The sequence below is a fragment of the Nannospalax galili genome, unplaced genomic scaffold (genome assembly GCF_000622305.1).
Source record: "Nannospalax galili isolate Female #2095 unplaced genomic scaffold, S.galili_v1.0 scaffold653, whole genome shotgun sequence".
NCBI lineage: Eukaryota > Metazoa > Chordata > Mammalia > Rodentia > Spalacidae > Nannospalax > Nannospalax galili.
In genome coordinates this window covers 436021-462458 of record NW_008334077.1, presented here as the reverse complement: position 1 = coordinate 462458, position 26438 = coordinate 436021, and the positions used below count along the sequence as shown (strand labels likewise).

At 41.1% G+C, this 26438-nt stretch overlaps 1 protein-coding gene across 1 annotated transcript in view; it reads left to right on the top strand.

Moving 5' to 3' along the window:
- Nucleotides 1–26438, top strand: part of Runx2 (RUNX family transcription factor 2) — a 141453-nt gene that overhangs the window by 67328 nt on the left and 47687 nt on the right. Inside the window, 1 exon segment of the mRNA XM_029561583.1 lies at nt 10325–10498. Within this exon segment, the coding sequence (XP_029417443.1) occupies nt 10325–10498 (174 nt within the window).

Sequence of the window (26438 nt, the reverse complement as noted above, 5' to 3'; positions counted from 1 at the left end):
ATATATATATATATGGGTTATAACAGGCCAGAGGAGTGGCTTCCTGTATCACTGCCTAGTTCCATGACTTCAGTAAGTAGGTAATATTTTTCTAATCATTCATTATTTTTTTTAAGGTAAAGAGTTTGCTCTTGGGGTCAGTGAGATGGCTAAGTAGGTAGAGGTGCTTGCCACCAAGACCAAGTTCAATCCCCGTGACACATATAGTGAAAGGAGAGACCAAACTCCTGCAAGTTGTCCCCTGACCTCTACATCTGTGCTGTGGCACACAAACAGTAAAACAATAAATACCTGGTCTGGTAAAGTCCATGTTCTTTTCTAACTCTAAAAAAAAAATTTTGTATAATTTTCCTTTGGAAGGGAGTAAAGGCAGAAAAATATCCCTTAGAAACAACAGGCAGATGAAGTCAAGAGCAGCAGGCTGCAAGTGAGAGAGTACTGGAGCATTTGGGGACAAGAAGGCACAATGGGCTGGAGCTGTTTCAGGACATGGGTAAGGAGCTGTGGTGAAGTCGCTGTGTTCTCCAGAAGCATCTCACATCTCCTCAGGTGTCGTCCCTGGCCTTTTGTATAAATTCTTAAAAACTGTTTTCTCAAGCTGGACATGGTGGCTCATGCCTTTAGTCCCAGCACTCAGGAGACAGAGGCAGTCGGATCTCTGTGAGATGGAGGTCAGCCTGATCTACCTAGTGAGTTCCAGGCCAGCTGGGGCTACAGGGAGATCCTGTCTTAAAAAAAAAATCCTTTTTGTTTTTCTCTCAGGGCTAGAGATGTAACTCAGTGATCTAGTGATTGCCTACCATGGCAAGGCCCTGGATTTGATCCCCCAAATCAATCAAACAAAGAAAAAAACCCCACACATCCAAAATAAACAAAGTACTGTTTCCCTTTTCAACCTCCTATGCATTTCCTTCTCCTTAACTCTCTAAAGTTCTTTGAGTTCATTAGTCTAAGAAAAGAGAGCATGTTGTCAGCATGCTTATTAGAATTTATTCTCTGATGTGTGACTGATAATAGACTAATTTGATTGCTCTGTCTTGTCTTTTAGATACTTTATACTTTGATTGTTGTGATTTACCACGTCCTAAAAAGTTAGTTATAAAGGAACTTAAATTTATATACATGCAAATTATATGTTGTCAATTCATTTGCATATGTACTGAAAGATCTTGAATTCCTTAACTTCTAGAAGCCTGCATTTTGAAACGGGGAAGTAAATGGGTAGGTCTTTGGTCTTCAGTTCCCTCTCTCACATATCCAGTTATATTTTTAAAATGACTGTATATGCAATTCAGAGAGGGAAATTTATGTCACTAATCTAAACTGATGCCTCTTATTAAAAGAAAGTAAATTCAGCTTTTAACATTTTAAAAAACTGAACTAGAGTTCCTAGAAGAGTTCCTCAGAGTCTACAGCTTAACTATGTAATTATGTCTCTGGAGTAGATTATATTTTTCTTTTCCCTGATTATATTTTACCCAAGAGACTGGAAAAGCTTCAGACCTCCCTTGGGTGAAATTGTTCTTCCTGACTTCTTTCTTGATAAACCCTGACTCCTACATGCCTGGCTCTGAGGGCTGAAAGGGAACTCTTGAATATGTGGTAGTGATTATGATTCTTTTTCCTTTAGAAATTGGTTTATATATTAAGAGGGGCCCTTCAAGCGAAGCTCATTTTTGAAATGCCATAGAGGAAGATCTTCTGGAAAGAGATTTGTTTATGGTCTGTGGTCCTCTGTCCCTAGCCACACACTAACATTGCTCTAGGGCTGTCTCCGCTCCTGAGCTGTCCCGGGGTCATTCTTGCATGGCTGTTCTTATGCAGTGGCTCAGAGTGGCTAGAGGCCTTAAATATGAAAACAGTTTCTAAGTGCCTTTCATTTATTCTAGTCCAGAAATAGCTTTTGACTTGAACCAGACAGTATACTCTTAGGAAAAAACATGACTCAGCAGCCATTCCCAGCAAAGAGTAGAGACTCATCAATTTTACTGTGGGAAATGTTTCACAATAGCTAGTTTTCCACCCCATCCTTTCTGTCTTCCACTGGACAAAAGGAGAGATCATTTTAAGTTCATCCACGTTCTTCTTTGTTAATTCAATAAGCATTTGTGTGTCTTCTCCATAAGATTGTGCTAGACAGAGCCCATGACACCATCCCCAAGGGGTGTCTAGTCAAATTGAGCAAAATCTAGAATAATAGGGTTTGGAATTTTGCATAAATATTTTAAGTCAATTCATAGCAAACTAATGCTTACTGAATGCCTCCCACACCTAAGTGTAGCCATGTGTCATGGACAAAACATAGTTGCTTTCAGCTGCTGAGCTAGAGACCCAGGGGAAATAACACAGACAGAAAATACCAGGAAGTCAGGATGGCCTATTGGTCTAAGACACTGCATTCAGAAAAGAGCAGGATGAAGTGTTGACCAAATTAAGAGTGGAAGGAGAGTTTACTAAGTGCAATTATTAGAAGGTGTGCTTAGTTGAGGGACAGCTTGGACCAAGGCATCAGACCCGTTTGCATGGGCTGAAGACGGTGGTGCCATGGCAACTGAGAGTGACAGCAAATACTAGGACCATGTTTCCAGGTTCTACTTTGCTGGGCTCTGAAGGGGTTGGGTGGGGTGGTGTCGATTCAGGTAGGTGGGTGTGAGCGGGTAAGTAGCCTGAATGTTTAGGGTTAGGGGCAAAAACAATGTTAGGAGTTGTGAAAAATCACCCTTTGGTTTTGGTAGGTGAAGAAATTGAGCCTCAGAGTTCTATTAAATCCTTTCCTGGGATCAAATGACTGGATGGTGTCTTTTCATATGTGTTAGGGTGCTGCTGCTTTGATGCATGAACCCTAGAAAATAGCTCAGGAGTGGTTCTGAGGGAAATGGGAATAGGGGTCCGGTCCTTAGGATGGTACAGATGGTCAGTGGATGGCATGTACTATAGGAAAAAGAGGTGGCAGAGACATACCCAAGCTGGATTAGGGGCCTGGAAGACCAGAAAATGGAGATGTTACTAGAAATGAGGAAATCAGAGGTGAAGCTGCTTGGGAGTGTTTGGGATGTGGTAGGGGAAAGCAGACTAAACATTGCACAAGTCTATAGGTCTTTGATTTTTAAACGCCCACAAAACGCTGGTGAAATGTGGATATCCAAATGTAAAGAGAAGAGGGGTTCACTTTTCTCAAGAGTGTTTCCATTTTCACACCTGGGTGGGAGCACAGAAAAGCAAGGTATTTAATCTAAAACCTCAGTAGTTATAGATGATTTGGTAGATAGTTTTTCTAAGAGTCTACGTCATCTTCCCCATTGCACTGATTTTTCTAGAAACATCAGTTGAAATGCTAAGATGCTCTGAAGTCCCTTCTCATGGGCAGATTCCCAAATAAATCATTCGGAAGTGAAGCTCGCTAGAGGGCAAGTGGCAGAAAGGCAATAACACCTTGTGAGAGGAGATGGTGTTAAACACATACATGCTTTCAAAGTGTCACTTTCTTCCCCACAGACATACTTCTTGTTGGACTGATCTCTAAAGTGTCCTGTTAGTTTGTCCCAGAACTCTTGCAGAATAATAGCTTTCCTGACATACAACAAATTTACTCTGAAAAATGGTAACTAATGCAAATCCTGTCCTTTCTTTTCATTCTGAGGAAAGCTGTCACAATATTTTTAAAATGTTACATCCTGTGGCTTCAGACCAGGAGTATTAGACCAGATCTCATTCTGTCACACACTTGGTGACAGCAAAATTAGCTAACATTTCCTCGGTCATTTCTCTCCTTCAGGGAAGCCCGCATGCATAGCAGAGGAGGTTCGTGGGCTGTCAAATACCATTTTATAGGTCAGGAGATCTGTCTCGAAGGGGCAGATTTCTATAATGTATTGCATAGCTTAAAAGAATCAATGCCTAGCCTAGAGTTATTAAGTGATTTAAAGGATGGTATGCATTGTCTTAGATTAATATCATAGATTTTTGACGATCTGGTCTCACAAGATATTTATTATCATGTTTCTGTCATGTGCCTCCTAGTAGCTGTCCCCTTCCATCTCTGCTTATCAAAATCCTACTTGGCCTTGAAGGATGGGCATGATGGCCTCCTCAGTGACTGTTTCCTTTTAGTCAAAAACAATTGTTCCCCTGTGCTTTCCATATTGCACATTACTTTTAGCTTTTTATAATGAAAAAGTTTACAAACAAACATATCGTATGTACCCAGCACCTCATTTTAAAACCATATTTGCTTCACTACAATTTTGCCAAACTATTTTGAAATGAGTACTTGACACCATGACATTTAACCCTTAAGTATATATTGGTGCTCCTGAGAATATAGGACAAAAATCACAGAAAGCACCACTTCTTTAATATTTTTATGATTATTTTATGTATATGAGTGTATTGTCTGCATGTATGTTAGTATACCCATGTCATGCAATGTCCACAGAAGTCAGAAGAGGGCGTTGGATCCCCTGGAACTGGAGTTATGAAGGTTGTTAGCTGCCATGTGGGTGCTGGGAATTGAACCCTGATCCTCTGCAAGAGCAACTGGTGCTCTTAACCACTGAGCCATCTCTCCAGCCCCTTCTTTAATATTTTTAAGTGGTCTCTATTCAAATGTCTTCAGTTGATCTCCTTCAGTCTTTCTTCTCTTATATGTAATGGCTTGCCTTTCTTGCCTACTAGACTGTGAACTCCTTGAAGGTGAAGATCTTATCTTCTATGCCTTTCCATCTCTTCCTCCTTACAATGCCTAGGAAATATCTAATATACACTAACTCAACTAGATAACCCTAATATGAACATGGTGATAAGCAAAGAGACTCTGTTCCATTTTAATGTGCACCAGACATTCCATTACACACCCCATAACACATTCTGTAATACACTCTATTTTTTTCTAAGTACCTCTGGCCTCCTTCAGGAGAGGTGCTTCAACTGGCTAGACCGTGCGTAGAGTGGGAGGTTCTGACGCGGGGCCCACAGCTTTCCAAAGTTGTGAAGCATCTCTTTATCAGCTTTTAGAGAAGAAAAAATTGCCACACATACAGGTTTCAGATGTGTGATTTTTGAAAGCGAAAGTTACAATAGCAATATGTGACCCTTCACTGTGCATAAGGATCAGCAGATGATTCTTTAGACTGTGGCCCAGTGGCTTAGCGATTCCTCATGCGTCTTTGCTTTAAGCATGTGTGAATGAAGTGACCTTTTGGTCATGCTTTCTTCTTGTGTCCCTGAATTTATTGCAACAAAAGTCATATTCACCCACGCACACTGGACTTTTTGAAAGAAATCTTTTCTGAAAATGACTTTTTATTTTCCATTTTAAATTCATCTTCGGTCACGATTTACCCTGAATGACTTCGGCTACGCTGTTATGTCCTAAAATAAGCTGGTTGGCAACCGGAGAGAAAACAACATTAGACCAGCAATTGGGAAACCTGAGTGCTGGTCCCACCACTAACCATGTGACTTTGAGGAAATCATGTCTCTCTCTCAGTGACTTGGGGTCCTTGTACGTAGGGGAAGTCCTTATACTGCTCTCAAATTTAGAGTCTAAATTCCATCTGTTACCCTTTTCATCTCTATGATTTGATATGGCTTTCAACAATGCCCGAGAATTATAGTGAGAAAAAATGAGAAAAAAGTTTTTCAGAAGGCAAGTGAGCTTTTGCTTAAATGACTGCCTTTTAGTTCAATTTTCCAGGAAGCACCACTAAGGGCCTGTGTCTAAAGAAAGGCTTTGTCTACTGGCTTCATTAAGTTGCAAAAACTGAGGCATTTTTTTTTAAGGGATACTGTTGTAATATGATCTCCTGTACCAGTACGTTTTTTTTTTTTCTAATTAAGGCATTTATCTAAAAGAGGAGTATATTCGCCCATTCATTCCTTGCATAAATATTTATTGAACACCTACTGTATAACAGGCACCAACTGGATTACAAGAATCTAGCTGTACACAAGAGACAGAGCACTTGTTCTCATGGGACTTACAGTCTTTCAAGAGAGACAAATAAATATACAAGATAATTACAGATTGTGACAACTGCCGTGAAGGAAACAAAGACTGTGCTCAAGAGAGTAGGAACATACTTTGGTTATGGGCAGCAGGCCAGGCTTCTACAAGGAGGGGGTGTTCACCCTAGGTCTAAGGGATATGAAGGAGTGGACCATATGGAAGATGAAGAGAGGTACATCTCAGGAGTATGGGAAGGTCCTGGGTTGGGAGGCTTTGAAGCAGACGATGCCAAATGCTCTGGAGAGATGGATGGGCTGTTGGACTAGGGTTGTGCCAGGAGAAATGCAAAGGACTGAGTAGATATGAGCTAGAGAATCAAGGCAAATGCATGACTTGGTGATAGATGGAATGTGGAGAGTGAAGACTGAAGAGAAATCAAGGAAAATGTCCACGTTCTTAACTATAAGCAGCTGAAATGGATAATAGCTTACACTGATGTTAGGGACGTCAGGAGGAACAGGATGCTTTGGAGAGAGGCTTAAGAACTCTTTTTTGAAGATATTGTAGTTAAGATACTTGTGATATCTCTCAGGAGATCTGTCAAGCAGGCCATGAGACACACAAGCCTGGAACTCAAGGCAGAAGTCAGGGCTTCACCTGGAAGTGTAAGAGCCATTGGTATGAATAGGTGACATTTATGGTGGAGCTCAAACTCTCTCTGACAGTGACTTTCAGTTCTGCTTACACATTAGATCACATGGAGATTTTTTTAAGAAATAACTTTTTCCCAGGACCTACCCCCAGAAGTTCTGATTTAATCCATTCACTGTGGGGCCTGGATTTCTGTACCTTTCAAGGCTCCATAGTGGGATTTTCTAATTCAGCCAGTCTAGAAGGTTGACTGCCCTAGGGAGAAAGTGCAGCCAGAGAAGAGGATGGCAGGGCTGAGCTTTTATGTAAAATCTTTTTTCCCTTACTTGTGTGTGTTGTGTGTATGCATGTTTGCATGTGTGTGTACATTCACATGTGTGTGTGTCCATGTGGAGGCCTGAAGTTGACATCAGTCTTCCTCAGTTGCTCTCCACCTTGTTCATTGAGGCAGAGTCTCTCAGTTGAATCTAGAGCTCATCAATATGGGTTAGTCTTGTTAGCCAGTTGTTCTGATACCTTCTGAGTCCTGGACTTAACAAGTGGGCCGCCATACCCACTCAGCATTTACCTGGGTTTGGGGGATCCAAACTCTGTCTTCACACTTGCATAGCAAGTGATCTACCTATTGAACCATCTCCCCAGCTGTAGAGCCTTTTACATAGAGAATGAACACAGGTTTCCCATTCTTTACATCTTCCTCCTGCTTAGAAGAGCTCCCCTTTGGTCTGGAGAGTGAGGTCCCATCCTCCCTATAACATGGCTGAGTACCCTGTCTGGACCGAGGTCTGTTTCTTCCTTTGTTTCCCCTGTTCTTGGTTTCTGAAGCAATTGCCCGGGTGCTGAGGATTTCGGCACACTTTTCAGCCTGTCATTTGAGTACACCCTGATGTGGTTTCGTGGTAGCTGGTATTTGTCATGGTTGAAAGACGAAGAACCGGTTTAGCTTTTATTTTGCGTTGTACTGTAAGAATTTTGTTGTGGTTGTGGTGGTTGCTATGAAGGGTAGAGAGCTCCAGGAAAAATGTGTATGTTTTAGCGTACTGGTATCCTCCAATAGCCAGTTCATGAACTCTTCTGTAGATACTTGGAAGCTGCCTTTGATAACTTCTAAAAAGGCATTGACACTTTAAAAATTTACTTTCTCTTCAAATTTTTCACTTGTAAGTGCTGTTCAAAGTCCTTTACTCTAGCCTGAAGTCTCCAAATACTAAAAGCGCAGTACATAAAAATGTGCCCATACACCTGCACACACCAAGCTCACGCCTCATGTACCCACCACGAAAACTTAATGAAAAGTCAGTGGAAAGCAGAGGCAAAGCTATTACATTTTCTTATGACCCATGCCCCACATGAAGTCCCAGGTTACAAAAGAGCCACGCAAGATTACACTGCCCTCTCTCTAGCTTTCAGGAAATCTGAAAAATATGGCCTATTAAAAAAATAACTTCCAGGGACAATCCCATAAGCTTTCTTGTTAATGTTTATAGTTTTATCAACACCATACCAATATTGTATGTGTACATGTGTAATGGCTTCCACAGATTTAAGTGTGACTAGTATTTGTACAGTTCCTTGATTGAGACGCTAGTTAGACCCAGCAAAATGTACCGATAGAAGTTCAGTAAGTTAGGCTACAGCCATTTGTTTATGGTAATGGGTGAGTGATTATCTTTGTAATCTAACCCTTGCTACTATTTCTGCTTATGTTGAAAACCAGCCTGATCCCTCACTGGGCTTACTTCTTAAGTGTCTTACTATATGATTTAGGTACTTTTAGTTTCCCATAGCAACTCGGAGAAGGCAGAAAGCCAAAATTGATGATATTCAGTAATGAATGGAAAGCTCACTTCACATGGAGCCTCATCTTAGCCCAGCTGGTCGATAGCAGAGAGCCACAGTTTAGCTATCCTGCCTCTGTAGGCCTCAGTCACTTCATCTGTAATCTCCTTATGAGCTGGGGTAGAGGGACTGTTTTGAGTCACCTTTAAAAGTCCTTTAGGGTTCTAAAATCTATTTGCAATCTGTATGAATTGGGAAAACAATCATTAGCAACACACATTCTTAGGGTTTTCCTGATCATTTTTTTCTACTGGGTTTTCCTCCATTATAGCAGATGCCCACAGCTTGCACTGGCAGGAAATAGGGTGGTGGGTGCATTTCAGTTAATGGGCCTCTTTGGAACATGTTTGGCTGTGGAGACAGCTACACTCACATTACCAAGCCTTGGCTTCCTGTCTGTTTTCTTTGGGCTGGGTAGGCAATGAAAAAGGAGACAGGAAAATACATTTTGGGGCAAATAAAATAAGGAATTTGTCTTATGAAGACAGCTTATAGTTGGGAAATTCTAATGTTCAACTTAACCCTCTCCTGCTACATTCATTCCCCTTGTCCTGCATGAAGTTAAAGATGAGGTGTTCACACCATCATAGACTAGTGACAGATTCCCAAAGCTATTAGTAATCTGTATTCAGTGTTTTCTTTTATGAGTAATAATCCCAATTCCCTTAGTTTTTCTTCAGGATGAATATTTCTCATGTAGTAGCTCTTTCAATAACTCTTTCTTGCATCAGCTCCAGTTACATAAACATTTTCACTGAAGTGTTCGAGTAGCTTCCCGGAGCCTCACTAGCACGACTCTGTTCTCGTGCTGGGCGGTGCTGCACTGCTCTGCAGTTCCACTTCCCTACGTCAAACCCAGAGTCCGATATGTGTCTGTATCACACAGAGAGATTGATGTGCTTCTTCTTGAGTGGTTTCATGATTTTGAGGAAGTCTTAGTACTTTGAGTCCATTTTAGTTTGTACATTTTTTAAAAAGAAATCCCTTATTTTTTTAGGTTTAAAATCTGAATAGACTAGTAGAAAGGTTTTATTTTCTTTCACTTTTTTGAATAATAGATTGTCACATTCACCTGGTTAGCCAGCAGTATTTTTCCATACAAAAGTACGGTAATAGCTTTAAAATTACAAAGTTATATATTCTGTATGATTTAAGAGTTTATTATGTGATTTGGGGCTTTGACAAATCCCCAGTGACCCAGATCCCTTTTGACAATTTGGGTTTCTTTGCTTACCAGGCCTCCCTTCCCTTCCCGCCTTTCTCCTCACTTTTTCCCTCTCCTCTCCCACCTTCTCCTCCCCTCCCCTTGTTATCTCCTTGTTCTTCTCTTTCCTTTCCTCTCTCATTTTCTCTTTAAAGGATTCTAGGTTTGGGTTTGAGTTTTAAGTTTTTTTTTTTTTAGGAAAGGGATAGTTGTAACATAACAAAAGAAAAAGTGACTATAGTCACCATGGAAACTGCCCTTTGAAAATATGTTTGCCTCTGTTTCTGCCCCAGCTTTGTGACAGCGTGTCTAATATGCACAGACTGTCTGAGCTGTCAGACCGGGTTTCCCCCCCTCACAAAACAGGGAAAGATGCTTCAGTCCATGCTCACTTTTCTCATCCTTTTACGGATGGGGCTAGAGGAGGTACCCAGAGAGCTCCTTTTGAGCTTCTAACTCCAAGTCACCCTCTGGGACCCTCAACTCTCCATATACAGAACAGAACTGCGAATGTTTGTAGAGCTGATTGGAAAGGAAGACATTACAAAGGCACATCAGTATAAATATCAGTATTGATAATTCCTTGGCTTAAACCACCCAGTATGTATGTTCACATATCTATTTAGCATGGTCAATTGTTCAGCTAATTAATATGCTTTTATTTTATGATTTGCTGTTTCCAGGGCACAGACAGAAGCTTGATGACTCTAAACCTAGTTTGTTCTCTGACCGCCTCAGTGATTTAGGGCGCATTCCTCATCCCAGTATGAGAGTAGGTGTCCCGCCTCAGAACCCACGGCCCTCCCTGAACTCTGCACCAAGTCCTTTTAATCCACAAGGACAGAGTCAGATTACAGGTAAGACAGACTCATAGGTTTCACTTGGAGACTGGCAGGCTGGGGGTGAGGGGCTACCAGATGAGATGTGTTCACTTCAAAACTTTTGGAGCTGTGAAACAGCTTGTGAAAGAATTGAGATGTGAAGATACTGATTTCTTCCTTTTTGCTAAAAAAATAAATCTGACGTTCAATAACTTTGGGATAAAAATTGGGGGGAAATTTCTGTACTTTGCAGCAATGTCTACGTTCATGCACAGGGTGGGACAGACTGCTCTTTGGGAGAATGTTTGTGTCAATTTCTATATTGTATCCAGGTGGTACGGGGGAAAACATCACACCCTCACTATTAGAAGATTAGTATTACGGACTCTGATTTGAGCTTAAATTTCTTACATGTATAACTGTTTCATTCAGTTTGCTTAAAAATTGCCCAGGGCTAACAGGAAACCTTGATTGGAAGCTGTAAAGCAGGGTCAGTGAGATGCTCTTCAAACAGCCAGATCTCCCTTCTGATTCACATTTATCCCTGTTCCTTGTGGCACACTTCTTTTTATACATTCCAGTGAGCTACTTACTTGATAGTTCTTCTTACAAATTAACATCAGCAGACAAACCACTCGCATTCGATGCATTAAGATCCCCAGCTCCTTGTTTCCTGCTCCACGTGTGCAAAGGCAGATCTTATTTTAGGAAAAATTTGATTCCTTTTAGGACCTGGTGACAAGAAAGCATGTTAATCACAATAGATCTTTAGTTTGTAGATCAAAAGGATTGAGAGATCAAAGAATGCTAGGTCCTCTGCTTGTTGTCTTTGCTAGAGATGGACTAGAGGAGCAGGAAGATGGTCCAAATAAAATGTGTAATGAACCCTAAACATGGATCTTTTTGATGGCTAGATTTTTGTCTGTAGTGGTTAGACTTGAGTGTCCTTAGTAGTTTCAAAGCATAAATGTTTATAAATGAAATGACCTACCTCTTCCCACTTTCCTGCCCATGTTATGCAAATGTATTCTTGGACATTTTCTTAGAGCAGGTTTCTCTTTCTGTGGGTATGTTTAGTAAATGGATGGGTTTGTATGAGCACATATTTGAAAAATAATATGGAATTATAAGATAAAATATTTTCATACTCTGAAGAGAACAAGGTATCTACGTCATAGATAAGCATTAGAGCTCTGTGAAGAATGACCATGCTTTAACCTATCTAAAACTTTAAATCTATGAGGCAAAGGCTGATGCATACAATGGATGCTTATCCATGATAAAAGTGCAAGCGTGAAATTCATGCTCGCAATCATGAATTAGTGATTTAAAGTACTGGACTTAAGTTCATTGATTTAAGATTCAAAATAGCCATCCCTTTCTGCTTAGAGTAATCCTTAATCTCTCCCTTTTTCTCCCCCCCCCCCCGCTGCATGTGTATGAAAAAGAATTTGTGTATCTGTATATTATTTGTAATTGACTTATGATGAGTAATTTTGGGTTTACACACATACATACGCATGTTTTATGTTTTGGCAGCCACTAGATTCTTTAGCTGTCTGGTTTCTATAGTCTAATCTTTAACCATTTGATAATACATTAATGACTAATGTTTTAATCTGTCTGGTGCTATATTCACTTAAGATATTTCTCTCAGGGCTCTGTTCTTAAATATAAAGGTGAATTCATAGAATAAATCCAGAGTTTTAGAACCCAAGGGTAAACTAGGTATCATTAAACTAAAAGATGGAACTTTGGTAGAAAGACTGTACATTTTAGCACCATTTCTGTGTACACATGTGAGAGTAAGTCCCTGAGAAGGTAGGGATATACTGGTGACAGAGAGCATCCCAGCAGACCAGCAGTGTGACCCCCTCTGCAGAATGGGGTTGCCTCTACTCCATGAGGCTCAGGGAGGTTGAACTTCTTGCTTGCAGCAAGTTAGTGGCAGGGAAGTGTGTATATTCTCTGCAGACAGTTCTAAAAAATGCAAATATAAAACAAGTTTACAGGCACTGATGGCATCTTTGAAGTTTTAGAAAAGTACTAGTCCTTCATTTGGGGAGTCTAGTGCCAGGAGAATTATTTATAGATGAGTCGTTACTTCTGTTTTAATTATTCTGATCTACAATAGCTTTTCCTAACTTCCCGAATTTGGAGGTGTACACAGCTATTCACTACACACCCTCTCTGTTCTTGGTTATATAAACTTTCTTTAAATGTTCTCATATTGTGAGGGAAGTAAAAAAAGAACCCTACTTATGGCCGAGGATGTGCAAAATGGAACCCAAATAATAGGAATTTCAGGAACCCCCTTTATGTAGCCGTAACTACATCACAGTGAATGGAATAATGTAATCTCAGGATTCATTTTCTTGTTCATTATGAGCATGCTTGTGAGTCTGCCACATGTGGTGAACTTGTCTTTGCTAATATAGGGGGCAGAGGAAGGTGTTATCCCTGAGTTAGTTGATTGAAGTGGCTAATTTATATCCTGGTCCTTGCACACTGTACTCTTTATAATAGACTGTCTGCTGATGAGATTCCTTCAGGGTCACTGCATTACCTTCCTAGGAAAGAGTCCGGTGCCTTTTCCAAAGGCTTCCTCCCCATCTTCCGAGTGTCCGTTGAGATGACTTTATTTTCTAGCTTCTGTGTATTTGTCTTTTCTACTCTGCTATTGTGCATTTTAGGAGCTACTATATCATCCTTTTCTTATTAGCATGAGCTCTGCTTTCTAATTTCTTATCACAGGCTGTCTCCTGGACTCCTCAGTACAAGGATGTTTATAACAGGACCTGGTTTTCTCTCATTAGCTTGGTACTCTTGAGTCTCCAGTTCAGGTCCCCAAACAGTAAATAATGGTCATGGTTGTATGATTACCACCAGTTCTTTTGTCTTGGTAACACTGAAGGCAGGGGACCTTTTTTTAGAGTCCCAGAAGAGCAAAATGAAATTCAAGGAAGTCGTTAACATTTAGTGTTTCATAATTATCCTTCACTAATGTCTCTTGCAGTTCCTAGGGCCAAAGGTTCTTGCCGTGTGGTGGGCTGGCTTTTCTGCAGGGCCAGTCTGGTGGTGACACTTTGTTGATGGCTCATGTTCTGCCTGAAGGCCCAGGGCCTCCCCACAGCTTCCTGAGGAAGTTTCTTCCTCCTTACCTCTTTTTATCATTCTGACATCTGCTGCCTGTCTCTTGGCACCAGGAAACACCTAGTCTGTGGCAAACATCAACCCCTGTTGATTCAGCATGTGGTGATGGAGGATGCTATGCTAGGAGGTGTCTCTTGAGATAGTCACCACTTTAAACTCTCCTCTCTGGATGGGACCTTAAGTTACCTAAAACATTCTTGGTTTGGCGGCCAGGAGCATTCATTTCATCTTTGAGAAGACAGTATATGCTGTTAGTCGGTTATTCATTCAGAAGTTTATGGGCTTCTTAATGTCTGCCTAGCATTATTGTAAGTGAATGAAATAGACGTAGTTTTTGGTTTACAGTCTTGAGACTTGCCTGTGCTGGATTTTGTGACTTCTTTGCAATATTTTATATCTGCATTATAGTTCATGGAATTTTCTGTACACAGTGTTTATAACAGGACCTGGTTCTTTCTCGTTAGCTTACATTTCAGTGACATTTATAGCTCATAAATGAGTAATAAGAGTATACAAAACAATTTCAAATAAGGGGCTTGAGAAAATGCAATAAGCCAATTGGTGTAGAACAACTTAGCTCATTTTGATGGGAAAGCTGGGAAAGGATTCTTTGAAGACTGTTGAAGATCTCTAGGGAACAGTTTGTTATGCAGTGAGAAAACTCAAACAAAAAGGGGTGACTCAGAAAGGCAGGCAGAGGTGAAGTTTTGGGGGGAGGGTCTTGAAGGCCACCATAAGAGCTTCTGGGTGCAGCCAGGTGCCATCAAAGGATATGAACCAAAGGAAGGCCGTGTTCTGATTACTAACATGCTTAAATGACACCTGTTTGGGTGCTTTATGTAGTGCACGTCCCAAGGGGGCAGAGGTAGAAGGAGACAACTTAATGAAACTGTTGCAGTAGCCCGTCCTACTGATGGGGAAGAGAACAGAGGACTTGAAGGGAACCAGCCTTTTTGACCTGGGCAACTGGAGAATGGTGATGCCATTTATTGACATGGGGAAGACTCAGGGAGGATGCGTTGTTTTTTTAAAGCATTCAATGAAAATTAACTTTCCCTATCTATGAGTGCTAGAAGTAAGTACAGAAACCGGTTCTTTTTTCCCTGGCCCTGACCCTGGTTTTCAGTGGCTGTTTAGCCAGGAATAGATACATATGCTGCTAGATGGTCCAATGTAGCATTTATGGTGCTGTTGTTCTTTTATAATGTACATGCAATTCATTTGAAGCTTCACTTACTGTTTCTTTTGGATGTTAAATTAACATGTCATCATGTTCCTGCTTTTCCCTCTCTCTGGACATCCTTCTTTTTACTGTGATTCCAAAGACATTTCAACTGCTGCCATCTTTGTCAGGCTTCTTCCAACCTACCCACACTGAGTCAGGCTCTCGCGCTACCTTGTGCAACCCTGTGTTACACCATGGTCCATGTGGTGACAATTACCTGAATACATGCTGTCTCTTCCATCAGACTGTATAGTTTTCAAAGTCCAAGGCCATGTTTTATTCATCTTTGTGGCCCATTGTCTTAAGTAGTCCCCAGGGCCTGGTGAGTTTTGATACGGTGATAAGTGAATAAATAGGTCATTGACTTCTTCAGGAAGTATGACTCAATATTATCCTAACCTTAATATTTTTATAGTACCTATTTGATTGAACTATTATTAGTTACCATTTATTAGTAAGTATCATGAGCCTGGAATTGTTCTAAAGAATTTAAGTTATACACCCTTCACACTTCAATAAGATAGGTGGCATTACTGTAGAAACTGAGGGACAGAGAGGTAAAGTAACTTACCCGAGATTCTATTTGCAACTAATATTAAATACAGGAATTAAAGACAGACCTACATAGTTCCAGGGCCCTCTGCCCTTCATCTCCACGCACCCAAATAATTGGATATTACTTAGGATCTTCAGAGGTGGTATATCCCTAAAAGGGATATCTTAAAGAGTATCTGAATTATGATTTAAAATGCTCGTTGAAACCTTAAAATGATTCTGAAAATAACATACTTTATGGATGGGTGAAACTAATATCATAAAAATGACTTGCTAAAAGCCATTTCATCTGTTCTTTTATTTATGAATTTCAGATTCTTAGTGGGAAGTTACCTGTATCCCCATCAAGTGGGGATACGTGTTGCTTACTATCAAAGTGGCATATGTTGCGTGTGAACACTGTTTCCTTCTCTCCACCAATATTACTTAGGATGTTCAGAGATGATACTATCCTAAAGACATACATTAGGAATATCAGAATGATACTGCAATATGCAACAAAATAGTTTTTAATGATTAAAGGACAGTCAGTGATCTAGAATATATATTTAAGGTAATATTTTTAGGAATATCTGGAAAAAACAGTTTGCCAGATATTCTCAGAATAATATTCATTTTTCCAGCAGTTACCTTGACCAAAGGCAAGGTCACCTTCCCCCACTTCAGTCTGATTCTGTATTCCCTTGGTGAACAGAGCTTCTTTAAAAATGAAGAGGATCCTCAGCCAACTAGGCCAGTGGGATTAGCCTGTGTACCTTTGGCTGTCCTAGGCCTGAGTCCACTAGGCTTGTCCTGAAGCGTTTAGCAGCATAATCCTCTCAGAAGTAGGAAAGCACAGCTGAGTAGTGTGTGTCTCAAATTACCATCCCTTCAAGTGCTGAGTGACCACCTGATCCTGTGGTGTGAAAGAAGCTGGGAGGTAAAGTAGGCACGGGTGGTGGCTGCTGTGTGAGTATGAGGGAGAAGAAACCCATGAGAGAGGCCTACAAGGTGTTGAGCAGGAAGATAGCTCCATGGTTTGCACCAACGTGGATGTGGAGAGAAAAGCAGTGAGGACCCAGGCTTCACAACCACTGTGTTCCTATCACTGAGAGACACAATGGGTCTTAAGGAGCTGAAGCCATCACACTGTTGAAAGTATGTTCTTTTACGTTGGTGGTACTGTGCTTGAGTTTCTGAAATCATTGCAAAATCCAGCGTTGGCTTCTTCCTTAGAGAGCCTTTGGGCAGGATATGCAGGTAAATATGCTGCCTTGCCCACGTGTGTGCCGGAAGTCTTGTTGGAGGAAGTTGATCACAAACCTTATTTTTTTTGAAGAAAAGGACACAAATCCTGTGTAAACATGGCCTCCCATCTTTCAGCTGGTAGCCAGTCTGTGATGAGGAATAGAATCGAGGCACAGCCTCTGCTTGCTGGCTTTCAAGAAGGAGGCGTCTGTGAAGGCACAGTGGTCACCATGTTCTGTGGTTGCTTAGCCTGCCAGTGGTGTCCACAGATTAAGTTTTTGAAAACACTCTGCTTGGATTTGTGTCAGGCATAGTTCTCTTATAATCTGAAAATTCTGTGGCATGAGTATGCTTTGAGGGAAGCAGAGAAGGATGATTTTCTGAGAAAAATCAACTTCTTGTTCCAAAGACTTGTCTTTGTAATTTTTCTCTATCTAGAACCAAAAATTCATAGCTAGCCTGTAGTTGTGATAAGAAAAATGCATTTCCTAAATAAACATCTCACTTCATCCTTCTCCAAGAGTAGTCCATTTCTAGTTTCCCTGTAAGTTTCTTCCCAAAGGAAGTTTGCGTTTCAGTCCTCCATTCTTTTCCGAGGCATTGTCTTTCTCCTTATATTTTCATGTTGTTTTTAGTTTTACATACATGCATATAATATATGTATATAAACATGTATGATACCATCTCTCTCTGTAGTTGCTGAGGGACCTTTCTTACCACCTTGTACTTTGTGATTGTCTGTAGGTAAAAGGCTCAGGAGACTGTTTTTGAAGGAAGCACTCACTCCAAGTTTGGGGCTGGATGTGCTGCTACAGGATGTTCATGTGTAACCATGGTTAAGCTTCTGGGCTTCACACAGAGAGCTGGTATACATTGCCTGTGTAGGATTAATGACAATAATCATTTACTTAGTTTCAAACTAAAAAAGTATTTTATGCCATTTTAATTTAACATATTAAATATATCAACATTGTTACATGCAATATATTACTATTTATGTGCAATATATTAACATTTAATATATGTGAAAGTATTCCAGAAATAAAATCGCATATCTCCACTCCCATTTATGGACATCAGATTACTTTTAGAGGTTTTTTTCATTGTGATAAGGGTTTACTTCATAACCATTTAAAACCAGTTTCCTTTAATAGTGTTAAAAAGACAGGTTTAGCTGGGCGTGGTGGCGCACGCCTTTAATCCCAGCGCTTGGGAGGCAGAGGCAGGTGGATCTTTGTGAGTTCGAGGCCAGCCTGGTCTACATAGCGAGTTCCAGGACAGGTGGGGCTACAAGGAGACCCTGTCTCAAAAAGACAAAAAAAAAAAAAAAAGACAGGTTTAGCAGAAGTGTCAGTATTGTGAGCCTTATTTCTTGACTAAGAAGACTGTTAGACGATGTGCAAGATCCACAGAGCTGAAATTTGAAATCCAAGTCTCAGAAGTGAAATTTGAGAGGATGGTTTTGGGTGGGGAGGGTTTAGATGTTGGGAACAGACTTAAGAAGATGTTTAGAGATGTCACCAGAGCAAATGGAGGGAAAGGGAAATGACTTTGTGTGAGCACCGCTGAGGACCATTTGGAGAGTTGAGGAGAACAGCGACGGTAATACCCCTGCAGTGGTGCAGTTTGTGCACAGGAGTGGGTAATGGTGTGCTGGACCCTTTATGTGAAAGAGACCATCTCTCAGGATTCATAGTTCTCAGTACAAGGTACCTTAACAGGCTGATGCTGAGTTCGTCATCTTACTAAGGAAGGAAAATCATCTGAGGAGGAATTGATCCAAGATGTGGAAGAATGAGCAAAGTGGAAAGGTTAAGAGGAAAGTCCTGGGGAAACTCAAGTTTCCATTCAGATGGGAAATTGGAGAACAGTTTAAAAAGGGTAAGGGACAGGAGCGCTGCCCTTCCTTTATCCACTTCTCTATGATGGGAGGGAGATCCCACACCTTGCCCTGCCTTCTCCAATGCTTCAGTGTGACGTACCTCTTCGGAGGCGCTGTTCCTAACTACTGATGACTCCTGTTCGTACTACCTAAGATTGCATTGATGTTTTGTGATCGCAGCGCACTGTGACTTGAAGACCATGAAAAACTCTGCTCTTGGAGCAGGACTCCCTCATCCTTCCCTACAGTTGACCAAATGAAGCGCTGCATGTCTGTTCTTATTCAGTTTCCTCTTCTGATGTTACAGGATTGTTTTATGGTTTGAATTTTCTACCCAGTATGTTGGTTATTCCTCACAACTTTACCTCACTTTGGAGCTGGGAAGGAGTGTGTCTAAGCCTTGAAGATTTTGGAAAAGATTATGGACAGATCTAGGACTGGAATGCCACTATATGCCTTTCTCTAAGCTGACCATGATAATGATCACTTCCTAAAAGGTCTAAATGATAGACCTTTTAGCTACTTGTATATCACATTAGAGAGAAAGCATTTGTCTTGCCCATGTTTGTGTATATAGTAGGTAGGTGAGTTTTCTTCTGATCCACTGCCCTAGTAATCCTAGGAACAGGTTTTTAGTGAGCCCTTTCTGCTTTCTGAGTCACTGTGGAGGTCAAGTGTGAAAAGTGCTTTGTACATAGACTTCAGAACATATCTTAAGTGTTTGTAATGGACTACAAGCAAGTTAGCACTAACAATGGCTCCCCCCCCAACTTGTTGAAACTTCTGTTTTTGTTTTTTAAACCAAAACCAAAAACATTTTGAGAAGGTAAACATGATAAAGAAATATAAAGCCCACTGTGTTTTGTGCAGCAAACTTTGAAGGAATTATTGTCAAATCATTTGGCAGCTATCACCTGAAATAGTAAACCCGGAGAGGAAAACTAAGGATGAGCAGTGAATAGAATCATAGAGAGACAGATGTTTTTCACACGTCTGAGGAGGAACTTTCCAGCAGACCCTGCCCTGTCAAGTAACCACCCCTGCCCTCTTGCCCACTGGTCACCGTAAATTCTTTCAATATCATGCGACATAATTCATTTTGGAGCAAAGACTTGAATTCATCTATAGTAGCTGTTCTTCCTTATCTCTTCACCTCCCTTGGCTTTCGTTTCCTCTTAGGCATGTTTGTTCTGCTCTTTTTATTTGAAGAACAGTCTTCTTGATAGGGAAGATTAAATCAGAATCGCGTTGGGTAATTTTCCTCTCTAACTGTCACGAGTAAAAATTTATGCCCATTGTTCTCAAACTTTGGCATATTTTAGCATCACCTGGGGAGATCGTTAAGTGTATGATCATTCTTCAACCTTGAGTCAGAATGCAGGAGGTGAAGCCAACCAAAATGCCTATGGTCCAATATCCCAGAGTCATTATGCCAATCCAGAGCCAGTTCTGATGCAGCCTGGGGGCGTCTCGAAGAACCTCATTTCCACAGTCAGATGTGTTGAGGTCACTAAGGGTCCCTGCTTGCTTCTAGGTTTCCTGAGTGTGGTCCCTGGACTTCACCTTTGTGCCCATTTCAGTTGCTGTTTTCCCCACACACCCTTCCCAGTGTGTCAGGCCTCTGACTGGATTTCTGCCCTTTTTCTGTTATGATGCTGTCAGAAGTCGATTTTCTTGAATGCATAACTGACAATGCCACTCCATTAAACAAACAAAGCAGAACAGAAAACAGCCTGAGGTGACCTTCTATTGTACTTAAGGACCAAGAACTTTTAGCAGAGCCAGAACTTGGCTCTTCTGTCAGCTGTGAACTCTTGTCTCAGACTACCCAAGAGCCCTTGTCAGTGCTCCATAAACACATTGTCTGTCAAGTCCTCAAAAGATGCTGCTTCTGTCTCTTTCCCAGGGACAGTATACCTTCTGGGATTTTTTGCTTAAGCCCTAGTAGATGTCTATCCATATAGACATCTTCTGGGCATTTGCTTGCTGGCCAGGTCTTGGCTTAGTCATCACGACCTTAGAGAAGCTAAGCCCGATGTCCAGGTCTCTCCTACTCTATGTTCTTATGGTGTAGTGGATATCTCCTTGGCATTTATCACAGCTATATACCGATTTCATTAATGTTCTCTCCTATCCAGCTGTAAACTCCAGAGTACAGGGATTAACTCTATCTTTATTTATCATGACTACCTCTAGTGTTTAACACAGCAGCAAAGTAGACCATAAATATTTTTCAATGAATGAGTGAGTAAGTAGGAAAGAATTTCTAGAACCGTGGATGATGCTGCTACTATGCTTGAAGCTGTGCTGCTTCAGCTGCTCTGCCTGACCCCCTGGTTGTGGACACCAGCCCAGTAGTTACTACAATCACTTTGATACTGTGATTAACACTTAGTACTGCCCTGCCTCCATGACCAGTCCAGTACCCATCTGGATCTTATTCCCTTCCTTCTGCTGGCTTTGCCGCTGAAGTCAAAGTTCCACTAAGGCCAAGGCCAGCTTAGGTATTGCGTGTAGTAGAGCCTCTTGCTTCTCCTGGGATTTTCTTATGAACACAAAAGTCCTCCTTTTCTGTAAGGCAGCTGTGTGTCTCACATAGCCCAGAGTCTGCAACACTTCCCATGTCTGTGCCTTAGCAGTGCAACTTGTTTTTGGTTTCTGTTTTCACATCTTGTTATGGGATGTGATGCCTTAGGCTGAACCTCTCATTGCTCATTCTCTTCCTTGCTTTTGTCTTCTAAGATTCATTAAGTCCCTCCCCTGCCCCAGTTGTTTACATTGTAGCACAACCTGTTGTCATGCCTGCATAGAGTTCGTCCACACAGCTTGCTGTTCTATTCTCAGATTTCAGTTTAAGGTTCTGTGAGTCAACTGGGTTGATATCCTGCCAAAAGATTCTGTTGGTCACCTTGGTTGGTTTGAGAAAGGCTCTGGTGGGGACCAGGAGAGAGGTCAGAATCCTGTTCCCAGACTTTCTCTGTTGACATGAGCCAAAATGCCCTGTAATGGGAGGCACTCATGAGTGTCAGCTCCCATCAGCTGCCTTTTATGTAACCGTTTGCCTTCACTTATTTCTGTTGCAACTGCTGTCTCCAGAAAGGATTCTGTGTAGGGAGCTCACCTTAGTGACAAGGTAGAATCATAGCATTTTATATACGGAAAGCATCCTAGAGATAGCACATCCACTCTTTTATCAGAATGGTGAGACTCAGACAAAGAAAGTTATTGACCTATGGAAATACAGCTAAGTGTCAAAGCCTCCACTTCAGCCTCTTCCTGTGCTTGGAGGAGGCTGTTTGTGTTTAGATCATGTTGCCTATTAGACAAGAGAACCCGAATCTAGTGAGGTAAGCTCATTCTAAAAATCCAGTCTAGCTAAAAGGATTTTTTTTTCTTTTGGTCTTTTTGAGACAGGGTCTCTCTGTAGCCCCAGCTGTCCCGGAACTCACTATGTGGACTACGCTGTCCTTGAACTCACAGAGATCCGCCTGCCTCTGCCTCCCGAGTGCTGGGATTAAAGACGTGTGCCAACACGCCCGGCTAAAAGGACTTTTAGAGATGACATAGAATGAAACATTTAATATTTTGTGTTAATTGTTTTGAACTGGGAATTTCTGTCTGTATGAAAGTATGGATGAATGTGAATATGTGTTTATTATGAATGACAGAATATGTCAGACAATTGTAAGATTGTTCCTCTTGGCTATCAACAGTGTGGACTGTTTTTGACTCTGGTAGCAGTCAGGAGGCATAGTTCTCTTGTACACGCTTCATTTTAAGTACTCTAGTCTTCTCAAGAAATACCTGAGGTTTACACAGCCTGACTTGAGTACCAAGTAGGGAAAAATGGATGTCAGACAAAGGGTAGGAGTTTAGGGATTCCTGGTTGCACTCCCCAACCATAGCACATGGCCACTGCAGACACCTGGGCTTTGGCAGAAACTTCTGTCAAACAGGGAGCAGCTTTCCTGTGCTGGTTCAGGCTCTGCCCCTGAGGACTTGTTCCCGCCCATCTCTGTATGAAGCTCAGCACCATTCCTATGGTGTGTTTCCTTACGACAGAGTCTTAGGAAAGCTGTCCCTTCTGCACATCCACACGTTTACCCAAAGTGTTTACCCAAGGAGGCTGCTAACACCAACCTCTCTGTTTCCACATCTCCCTTTTACTGGCTCTGGTAAAGCTCTCTGCCTGTCCTTCCCTTCCCCTAATTATATTCAGAAAGAATTTCGACCTGGTTTCCTATAACCAGTTCATTTTCCTAGGGTACCCTCTCGTCTTATTCTTAGTGTTTAAAGTCCAATTACAAGACACATTTTTTTGTGTGTCACTTGAAAGTGCACAGATCGAGAGCCCACAGCCTCTTTACATATGGTTTTAGGAAGTATGCAGCCACCCTACAGTCGAGCTCCACAGACACAGTTTCTTCCCTGATGTCCCCACAGTGCTATGGATGACTATCTCCATTTTTGCTGATGGAAGTCAAGTCCAGTTGAGGCAGATGGAGCTTCCGTGTCCACTAAGCATTTTGGAGCACCCTGTTTTCGGTGCCTTCTGTACTGCTGTGTTCGAGGTTTGTAGAGAGGAAAGCAGCTGCAAGCTCTCCTCAGGAAGCTCGACAGGAAGGGACACCATTCTGGAGAGAGAATTTAGAGACTGCACTGGCATTGGCGCATCAGGTTTCGTTTCTAACTTCGGAGCTTTCTTGAAAACACAAATACATGCTTGTAATAGACGCTGCTTCAGTTGGAACAAACGCTCGAGGGATTCATTATGTCAAATGATTTGGTTCTTTTTTTCTGCCTTTCAACAATTTTCCACTTCAGGCAATCAAGGAGAATTTGATCTGAGCTCTTTTTATGTTTTATTTTTTTTAATTTTAAAATTTATTTTACTTTTAGTTTATGTGTATGAATGTTTTGCCTGCACATATGTAAGCAGACCACATGTATACAATGCCCGTGGAGGCCAGAAATGGGGCATTGGATCCCCTGGAACCTGAGTTAGGGACAGTTGTTAGCTACCATGTGGGCCTGGAGAACTGAACCCAGGTCGACTGCAAGAGCAGCCAGTGCTCTTAACTGCTGAGCTCTGTCCCCTAACCTGAGCTCTGACTAGCTGCTCTGACAAAGGAAACCATAATTTCTTCAGGGCACTTGGCATGGTAGTTCTGAGAGACCAAAAAACAGATAGCTGAGCTTGTATAGCCTGCTCGCAACTCTTGAAAGCAAACTTTTCATGGTGATGAGGAGAACTGTTTCCTCTTGTTTCAACTTCAAGGTCTCTAGAAGCAATCTGTATCTCTGTATCTCAGCTGTTTTCTCTCCTCTTCTCTTTAGTCATTTTGATTAATCACATCCTGCCTGTAAACACACCAGACCTCTTATAGGAAAGACCTGATTTTTTTCTGTCTTAAGTTTGTGCTGTGGGTCAAATTTGATTTCTGGTACCCACTAAAACCTATTTTAGGTGGCAGGAGTTTGTGGAGAAATAGAGATGGAGTGATATTTAAATGTGTTTGGGATATTTACTATTTCAGGTTTATTGAGCACTAAAGAGTTTTTGTGTTTTTTGTTTGTTTTTTGAGACAGGTTCTCCCTGTAGCCTCAGCTGGCCTAGAACTTGGTATGTAGACCAGGCTGTCCTAGATCTCACAGAGATAACACCTGCCTTTGCCTCCCCAGTGCTGGGATTAAAGGTTTGTGCCACCACACTTGGCAGGATTTTTTTAAACTTTCATATTTATATAAAAACATTTTGAGTTCTATAATGCAGTAAATATACTTTTGATACCAATTTTGAAGAATGTAAAATGAATGAATTACAGGTTTTAAGTATTATGAAAATATCAAAAGTTCAACAACAGTTTCCATTTCTCTGACATTTCTGTGAAACAATGTGATCTTCTGAGAAATTGTAGGCACTTTTGGGTAGTTGCTGGTCACCCAGGATGTCATCTCAAGGCTGTCCTTTGTACCTTTGTCCTCCAGGACAAAGGCTTTTCTTATTTAGGGTGGTAGCTCCTGGTATTTGACCCATGTTTCTGCAGATCCAGAAGGAACGGCCATGCAGTATGGCTTGGGTGGGTTTAAATGAAGGGCTCGATTTCACGCGCTCTGTGAGATCTGAGGTTGAGATGCAGGGCGCTTCCTGTCGTTTATGGTTGATTTGTAGGTTTGTTGCAGAGCTGGACTCTATCTTCCTCAGTGGTGACTTTAGTGATACCTAAAACACATCTATCACCTGCTCTGACTCACCCAAGTTCAGGCTGAATCTCAGAAGGCTCAGGTTTCTTCAGGAAGTAGAGTTCAGAAATGGCTCATGAAATCCGGTTAAGGTGACTTTGCTCTACTGTAAGCATTAATAATTGTCCACAAAGAACAAATATGTTGTAATCATATTTAAGTTAGGATTATATGTTCTTAGTGATTGAGCATTTAGGAAACTAAGATATTTTCCAATCATATTTTGTCCCCAGCACGAGATTGAAAAGTCAGAGGGTATGTTATTTGAAAATATACCAGAAGAGATGAGGATTTGTCTTTCTGAGAAGAAACCAAGTCTAAAAAGGAACATGGTCAAGGTTAAAAGATCATTCAGGATATCTACATGATTAAGCATAGATAGATCCTTCAAACTGTGATGTTTGAAAAGATGAGGTATAATCTAAAAATTGTCCTCTGCCAGAGTAAGAGGTCAGGGATTGTGTAGCAAATACAGAATGAAAACACAGGGTCTGAAACTGTGGTGAACATATACTGGGTCCTGTTCGTTATTACATTATCACCCTCAATCCTCATAGCAAGTTTAGGTAGGAGGTGTTCTTGTTTCTCCCTATGTTGCAGATGAGGGAATTTGGAGCTTAGACAAGCATATCGTTTGTGCCGGTCAGCAGTACAGAAATTGAGGCTGTGGAGTTGAGGATTGCTCCTGCTCAGGGTATTAGAGAAGGCCTTGGAGTGGGGAGTTTGTTCAGACTACAGACTACTGCCTCTTTTTAAAGGTTCCTTTCTTTTAAAATTGCTGATACAGTATCTAGTGAATCACAAATAACACTTCTTATATTTTATTTAAATTATTATTGTCTCTGTCCATCTCTCTGTCTCTCTGTCTCTCTCTCTTTTTCTCTCTATCATTATCATAGGCTTGTAGGATGGAGATTGGCCAAACTACAGCCTGTCCTCTGAGAGACAAAATATAAAGAACTCTTCACTTGTTTAGGGTCAGTGAGAACATCTGCAGGAAAGTCCTCTACTGAAAGTAAAACTGACCTTTAGTTGACTGTTCTAGTAGATATTTGGTAGTTGGAAAGTTGATGTAAAACCTAAAACCTCCATGATGTGACTTTTTCATAGTTAAGAGGAAATTAGAATAACTAATTATGACATCATTTTATTATTCTGTTAGTCATTTGAAGCTACCTGGAAGTTCATTGTTGAATGCCTCCTATGCACAAGGCCTTATGTTTAATTATACCATCTGACCTTGAGAATCTTTAAGGATAGTTCCATATAAACCCAGCTCCTCTAGATAGTTTAGAGTCATAAATTTACTTCTTTGAATAATGATGCTGATGTTCCATTCAGTATACTTTATTTGTGCTGTGAGGATCTAACTTGGAGATAGTGTGGTCACCTCCATTTTACGGATGAGGAAACTGAAAGTCAGCAACTACGGAAGATACCCCAGGTCACATGACAGAACCTTGACCATGTAAGCTCCTAAAAAGCATAATAACGATTTTAACATAGATTAAAAGTTATCACAATGCTTTGCTTATGTTATCTCACCTAATTTTCCAAACCTGACAGTAGTTATTATTGAACTCATTTTGCAGATAACACTTGTATTTCTCATCTATTTAATATGCGCTGTGAGTGGCAGATAGCTTATCAGATATGGCCTAGTTTATGTTAAGCTCACAAAAACCGAATCA